Source organism: Nomascus leucogenys, unplaced genomic scaffold (genome assembly GCF_006542625.1).
Source record: "Nomascus leucogenys isolate Asia unplaced genomic scaffold, Asia_NLE_v1 000771F_98928_qpd_obj, whole genome shotgun sequence".
NCBI lineage: Eukaryota > Metazoa > Chordata > Mammalia > Primates > Hylobatidae > Nomascus > Nomascus leucogenys.
In genome coordinates this window covers 51,418-58,944 of record NW_022096360.1, presented here as the reverse complement: position 1 = coordinate 58,944, position 7,527 = coordinate 51,418, and the positions used below count along the sequence as shown (strand labels likewise).

General features: G+C 62.7%; 1 protein-coding gene across 1 annotated transcript; it reads right to left on the bottom strand.

Moving 5' to 3' along the window:
* Positions 1-614: 614 nt before the first annotated feature.
* On the bottom strand, positions 615-6,854 carry SOHLH1 (spermatogenesis and oogenesis specific basic helix-loop-helix 1). The gene is made up of 8 exons (XM_030808722.1): positions 6,568-6,854; positions 6,157-6,291; positions 5,482-5,629; positions 4,676-4,797; positions 3,776-3,969; positions 2,260-2,473; positions 1,597-1,667; positions 615-1,022 (listed from the first exon to the last, which is right to left on the bottom strand). Exons 1-8 carry the CDS (start codon positions 6,630-6,632, stop codon positions 805-807), a joined length of 1,167 nt encoding a protein of 388 aa, XP_030664582.1. The 5' UTR covers positions 6,633-6,854; the 3' UTR covers positions 615-804.
* Positions 6,855-7,527: the final 673 nt, after the last annotated feature.

Sequence of the window (7,527 nt, the reverse complement as noted above, 5' to 3'; positions counted from 1 at the left end):
GTGTCTCCAGATGGGGATAGCAGGGTGAGCCCCTGAGCATCCGGGGTCAGAGACCAGCACCACCTGTGCTGTGGCTGAAAAACAGATGGGCACCTAAGCACCATCCAAAGAGCTCGGCCCCTCCTCTAAGTAACCTGCCCCCCCAACCCCGAAGTAACCCAGCCCCCCTCCAGATCTCAGGGTGTAGGGCTGGGAACAGGACCAGACACTGAGGCCAGGTAACCTCTGCCCAGGGTCCCCTATTCCCCATGCACAGTGAGTGCAGAGGTGACCAGCAGTGGAGGTGGAAGCCAGCCCTTCCCTTGGAGCCCCCTGGGCCGGGACAGGACAGCAGGCTTTTCCGAAAGGACTCTCCTCCCTGCAGCTCTGAGTGGCACCGAGCAGGAAAAGCAGCTCACAGAGCAGCCTCCAGGCACCAAGACCGTGAGGCCACATGGCCTCCAGGGAGCAGGTCCCAGAGCGCCCCTACCCCAGAGCACCAGGACTGGGTTATTCTGGGATTTCGCAGTGCTGAGAACTTTGGAGAACAAAATCCCCGGCAGCTGCCTGCACGCTGAACGGAGGTGGCGCGATCTGCCTGATGAATCGGGCTAATTACACAGAAGCCACACGGGTTTTGCTTCCTCCAGGAAAACTGCTTTCCCTCTTTAATATTCAGTATCCTCTTCTCACAGCCTGTAAGCCTCGCTCAAATTAGGGTGCAGCTGCAACCCAAACCCAAAATAAAATGCCCAAGCATGCGACAGGGACACACACAGCTCCAGATCCGCCGGCCCCGCCCGCCTCCTCTCCACAGCCTGGCTGCTAGCAGGCAAAGAAGTCAGGGAAGATGCTCTCCACCTCGTTCTTCAGGGCCAGGCCTGCACAGTCCACATCCAGGCCCCACGGCTCCAGAGGGCTGTCCTGGAGCTCCTGGGAGCCAGGCTCAGGGTCCCCTAGGAAGCCTGGCTCTCCCTCATCCAGTGGACTGCTCTCAGCTGGGGCCCACGCAGGGCCACTGCCTCCTCGGCCCTCCAGAGATCCTGGAAGCAAACAGGACACATCGGCAGGGCAGGCAGGTGCTCTGGGAGCCGGAGGCAGACAGGTGGGGTCGGCAGAACAGAGCTCCCACCTCAGTCCATCTGCCCTGTCCTGTCCCCGCTGCACAGAGGCTGTGATGAGGTGGGTGAGCTCATACCTGGTGGCCCCAGGCCCAGGACACCTGTTGGACCAGAACCAGGAACGGGCTCCCAAACACTAAATCCTAAATGGAATGGACACACGCCACATCACAGGGCCATACACCTTTGCCGGCCAGCACGGGCTGGACCAGGGGCCTGGCTGACACGGGGTCAAGGGGAAGAATACACGGCTCCAAGCACCGCCAGCTCTCATGCGGGCTCGCCCACATCACGTTCACTCACACACTCACATATCACCTATAACGCTCAATACCTGACACGGCCCAATAGCTAAGCACCAACGGCGGAGAAAATAAGGGCTCAGACACAGACCCTGGGGCCCCCTGTCACACACGCTGGGCCTGAGTCCCAATTCCCCAGCTCGTGTCAGGTGCTGATGCGGGGGGACCAGCCCTGGACCCAGGGCCCCACTCACCCGGCCACCAGCTGGGACCAGCAGTCAGCAGGAATGACGTCCCATCCTCCACATCAGACCCCAACACAGACCTGGAGGCGACAAGCCCTTCCTCAGTGGTCACAAGTGGACCCAGGCCTTGGAGCTCAAGGAAACATTTGGGCCCAAGTCCCGCAAAGGCAGCTTCAAATGCAAAGATCTAGACACCACTCCCGACAGGCTCCACCCTGCCCAGCAGGGAGAAGTGCAGAAGCCACGGCCGCTGAGGACACGGGCCAGCGGCTCTCGTGGGTCCCGATCCGTCCTGCAGAGCATCTCTGCTGGTTTCTCTCCAGCCGCAGTCTCGCTCATCTCGTCCCCTCCCTCCGCCTCCCCTCCCCCTCCCACACCCCAGCTGGTATGTGCTCACGAAACACAAACTCATTTTACTATCAGCCAAAACAAATGACAATTAGGAAGACAAAAGTGTTTCCAGAAACACACATCAGAAAGCCACACGGCAAGGCTGGCTGCTCCTGTCCTGAGCTGTGGCCTTGGCCTCCCTCCCACAGGCACAGAAGCAGGGACGGAAGCTTCCAGATGCTGAGAGAGTGGGCCCAGGCAGGACTGGCAGGAGGCGGGACAGGCTTGCACACACATGCTCGCTCACGCACACACAGGCGTGCACACCACCTGGGCACTCACCCGGCCTCCTGCGCAAGCATGGGGTCCTCCTTGGCTGGCTCCCCCAGAGGTGCAGCCCCCATGGCCAGGGGCCCAGCCTGGCCCAGCCAGCCAAGGGCCTCCCCGCTCATCACAGGCAAGGTCTGCTGCTGCGAGAATGGAGGCCAGGACAGGGGTGGCCTCACAGCCTTAGGAAGACTCCGGCCTGGGGGCCACGGCACCAGGCTGGAAGGTTCTGGGAGAGAAGTCAGATGCGGGTCAGCCTTCCCTGCCCGGACCCACAGGCTGCCCCTGAGGACCTTGCGACTCACGGGCTTGGTCCACTCATGCTGACCGAGCACCTGCCCTGCTGCCTGCACCCTGCAGCAGGGACACATGGGAGGAAGCTCAGAAGTGGGTAGCAAACAGGTAAACAGGGAGAAGACGAACACCCAGAGGTGGGGTGCCCAACACCTGGGGGCCGAGGGCTTCCTAGAGGGGGTGCTGGCTTGGCCAGCTGCAAGGGGCTTGGATCTGGGGACCCTCTCAGCACCGCCTCCCGGACCTCGAGCTCTGCCCTCAGACCTGCTCCCTCCCCACGTGCCTGGCTGACAGGTTTCTGGAGTGCCCTGATGACCCCAGCTCTGCCACCAGCCCTGCCAACCGCACGACTGCTCCCAGCCACAGCCACGCTCACGGGGAGCCAAAAGGCACAGCCCTGCCTCTCATGGCACCTGGCGACTTTCAGACGCTACCATGGCAGGGGCCGAGGGGAGTTCGGTCATCAGAGGTGCCCTGCAGGGCCACCCACAGAGGGACCAGAGCTCAGCTGTGGGTGGCATTAGGGACAAAGGCCCCGGGTGGCAGAGGGAACAGCTGGGAGGCCTCGGGCCCCTGGCTCACCCCAATTACAGTTCCTGCCATGGGCAGGCAGCAAAGGCGGAAGGGCAGATGGGGCACCCCGGGGAAAACAGATCTCTGGCCACATCCAAAACACACCAGCCACAGGCGGGTGAAAGAAGCAGGGCCACAAAGCTGGACGGAGCAACCAGGATGGGGCCAAGTCCCTCTACGTCCCCACTTGCCACAGACCCAGAGACTCAGGACAGGACCAAGTCCCTCTACGTCCCCACGCTTCCCGCAGGCCCAGGGAGTGACCAGGATGGGGCCAAGTCCCTCTACGTCCCCATGCTTCCTGCAGACCCAGGGACCCAGGGAGGAGGAGGTCAGGCCCTCCCTTCCCTGGAGCACATGGAGGTCCCAGGAGGAGACAGGATGGAGGGAACAGCCCCATGGTGGCCTCTGCCCAGGACTCTCCCTTCCTCGAGCCACACTTCCTCCCTCCCGAGAGCACACGTCCTCCTTTGCACAAAAGCAGGCACAGCCCAGGGGCCTTGAATCAAGCTCATCCCTCAACACGTGGGTTTCTCACCAACACAACAGCCTGGGAAAACTTCGAACTCGCGTTTGCAAACAGCCCCCCTGTTCTTAGGGCTAAAACACAGCCCGGCCCCGCTCCCCAGGCCAAGGGCACCCCACATGCACACCCAGGACTCACCTGAGAAAGGCGGCAGCCCACCCCGCACCTGGCACAGCCCCGACAGTGCCTCACACTTGTCCGTGCCCAGGGACCTGCAGCTCATGGGGTCCCACTGCCTGGAGGACGCGAGGATGTGCGGCAGGGGCTCTGGGCTGGCCGCCTCTGGATCCCGGGACCAAGGACTTTCCAGAAATGCCTTCACATCTGGGGTTCTAGAAGGAGCAACATGACAAGGATCCTGGGTCTATCCCCCAGCCTCCCGGAAGGCTGCCCCCACCCACCCACCCCAGGAGCAGAGGGCTGAACCCATCCCCAGGACACCCTAGGCACCACCCACCACCAAGCCAGCCTCTGCCCAGGGGTCCTGGGCCAGCCAAGCTCCACAGCTGTCTGCCCAATTTCCCTCTGCCCAACTCCCGTGGTTCTAGATTCTTCCACAGCTAATTAGCCACCAGCCCCATGCCCCAGCCTGCTTTGGAGTAAAATGGGTACATTTAAACACAAGATGCAGACAGTCCTTCAATCCAGGGAGCTGCCATTCTGAAAAGAACCAAATTATCTTGATTTCAGAAAACTCCCTTCCTGAAGCTGCCCATGGGGAGAAGTATGACACCTCCCTGACCACCTGTAAATTCCCCACACACCAGAGCAGAAGAGACTCCTCCTGGGCACCTCCCACCTCCACGCCAGCCCAGGCCCTCAATTTTGCTGACTGCGCTCCCCCCTTGCTGGAGCTCGCCCATGTTGGTCACCTCATGCCTGGCCACCTGAGTCGGCAGGGCCCTGGGCAGATCACCACCTGCGGAGGCCAAGCCAGGCCTCCAGGCCGCACCCTCCCGAGGACGTGCCAGGGGGCTTTGGGTCTGCTGCTCCCAGGGTCACCCACCCCTGGAGAGCAGGCCCCCAGGAGACACTAACCGAGTCCCGCCGGACGCTGCCGTCCCAGAGTCTGGCACGCCTGCTTGAATCTGACTCGACAGCGTCAACTGTAAAACGTCCTCCTGCAACGAGTGCCACATTTCCTTGGAGGAAGCAACAATCTGAAATTTAAGTAAACATGTAAAACAAGGACAGAGACAGTCAGCTGGGAAACCCAAGACACTGTGACGAGACTGCTACCCCGGGGCCTGGAGGGTCACTGTGAGCTCGGTCCCCGCTTGGGACTTCGGGGCGAGAGTACAGGTTGACGAGGCTGAGGTTCCACCCCGGAAAGACCCCACCGTTCCTGAATCAGGCCATGCATACTCAGGGCCCTCACCGCAAATGCTGGGACCCCTGACTTCACAGACGACAACATAGTTTCATTCCCCACGCAGGTCCTCAGCCCCAGCACTCATGGGGTCAGCCAGAGCCCCCAGGGCTTTGGAGAGGGGAGAGGAGCCTCTCTTGGGGACATGCAGAGAAATGATCTAGGGGGTGCTCAGCCAGGGAGGATCGGGGGACCCCAACTCTCCCCCAAATTGGCACGCAGCATCTGGGCAACCCATCAATGAACAGGACTCAGGGGCACATGAGGGCTGGAAAGGAAGGCTTGTTCCTTTCCAACAACAGGTAAGGCCTGAACAAATCAGGAAGTGCCCTGCCGAAAACATGGCCTGCTCTAGCCGTGGAGACCGAGAAGGCTGAAGGAGACGGGATGACAAGGGACGCACTGCCTGCAAGGTGGTGAGATGTCCCATCACCGCGACGCCAGAGGACTGATGGCGTCTACCCTTACAACTCACAGCGTGCTGCTCCTGACTGGGCCCCAGGGCGCTGGCAAGCCGCAGGAACTGCACAGACATCTCCAGGACCGAAGCCATGTCCTCCCGCCGGCCCTCGAACTGGGGCAGCAGGGCCCGCAGACGCTCACAGCTCAACGAGATCCGCTTCCTGGTTCCGATCAAGAAACAAATATCTGTGGGCCCTCCCGCCCTCCCAGAGAAGGGACAGCAACTGCTAGAACCTGCCAGCAGGTTCTAGAACAAACGCCTGGGGGCTTGTCAGGTAGAGGGGGCTACAAGACGACTGAGAGCTGCCCCCGTGATCTGAAGCCCCGAGATCCACATCAGAGCACAGCCTGGGCCTGACCCCTGGACCCCGGCGACAGGCTGTGCAGCCCAGGCCCAAACCATGGCTGCTTTGCGGTGTGGAGAGGACAGCGAGGGTCAGAGGCAGTCAGAAAGGCAGAGGATCACAGGTGCACAGCCTCGAGAGGCCAAGGCTTCAGGATAAAGAGGGGCTGCAGGATGTTCCCCAACGCGGCTTTTCTGGTTTACTTGGAGATGTGCAGTCTGTCCTCCTGGGCACAGGCCACAAGCCCCTTCCAGCTGCCTGACACCTGGTGGCAGCCCCGAACCTAATCTCACCTGCTCCACCCCTTTACAGCGCTCTCACCCCTGGGAGGCACCACCGCTCACCTGCGCTCCCTCTCGCTGATCACGTTCCGCCGAAGACAGGAGGTGGGACCCTCGGCCACCCTAGGGGCCTTGGGCGCGCCCGAGCCCTGGGCCGAGTCCTCGCAGCAGGAGAGGGCACCAGACAGGGAGGAGCCGCTGCCGAGAGAGCCAAGAGCACCGGGCCCTGAGAACCCCAGAAAAGGCCACCAGGAGTCCCAGATGCCAGAATGGGCGCCTTTGGGGTGCGGGTGGAAGCCAAGACTGGGTCACGTAGGGACACGGCCTGGCCCTCTCTGCACCCCTTGCCCTCTCCCAGGGTTCAGGGCTCTGCCCCAGGAGGGCCAGGATGGGTGGAGCCCGGCGACTTGCGGAAGCACCCCTAGGTACAGGCCTTGGGCCCCCACACCCTTGGCCTCCAGCCCAATTCCTCACTTGCATCTCCTGACGGTGGGCACTCCGGAGACCTCCGGGTCGGGCTCGGAGCACCGAGACGCCATGAACTCGCAGCTGCAGAGCGACCCCACGCACACGGCCCCTTCCGCAGGCAGCCCCGCCCCCTCACGTGTGCTCTGCCCACCTGCCACGTGCTTTCCACCTAGCCCGCCCCCACCCCCACTTGCAATCCGCCCACCTAGCGCATGCGCTCTAGCCCTCCCCACGCATCCAGCCCGGGGCCCATGTGACCCGCGTTCCTGCAAAGAAGGTGCTGGAAAGGGACTTGGGGGGTCCACCCACTCTATGCCCCCACAGGACGCCAGGGTAAGGGGCCCCAGCCCAGGTGGCCCTGCCTTCACCCTTACCTTCCCGGGGGTCGCCTCGGTTCCCACTTATGCGGGGGTCTCGGTGCCCTTGGGCACTTTGGAGACGCGGGCCTTGCCCTTAGGAGCCCAGCCCCTGCTGGGAGTGGGCGAGGCTGGGCTGAGCCGTTTAGCCCCGGCCTGGGGGACCCGGGGAAGGGGGAAGGGGGAAGGGGGAAGGGGAAGGGGGAAGGGGGAAGGGGGAAGAGGGAAGGGGGAAGCGTACTCGCCTGCTCCCCAGTCCCCCACGCCTCCCTTTTGCGCCAAATCTAGTACGCTTGCAGGTGCATGCGCCTCAGGGTAGGGTCACCATCCGCCCTTCTGGGTCGCCCAGAGCCAGGGGCATCCTGTCCCCACTCCCAGGCCACCATCGTCCGTGCTCTTCCTCCCTCTCAGCTCTGCCGGGCACCTCGGAACCCTCTGTCCCTTCACCTGGCCCTGCCCAAGCACAGCCCCCGCTTTATGCCCTGGGGCCCCAGCTCGAGCCCTCACACTCTCAGCAGGTTTCTGCGGGGTCGCGGGGGTCCTGCCCATCCAAATTCAGAAAGCTCCGGCGCCAGGTGTTCGCTCACCTCCCCGATGAACTCAAGGAGCC

Excerpts from the sequence above, each read along its gene's own strand:
- SOHLH1 (XM_030808722.1), bottom strand. The coding sequence starts at position 6,632 with ATGGCGTCTCGGTGCTCCGAGCCCGACCCGGAGGTCTCCGGAGTGCCC. Across the intron at positions 4,798-5,481 it reads CCAGTCAGGAGCAGCACGCT|ATTGTTGCTTCCTCCAAGGA; the intron begins GTGAGTTGTAAG and ends CTTAAATTTCAG. Across the intron at positions 1,023-1,596 it reads TGGTCCCAGCTGGTGGCCGG|GATCTCTGGAGGGCCGAGGA; the intron begins GTGAGTGGGGCC and ends GTTTGCTTCCAG.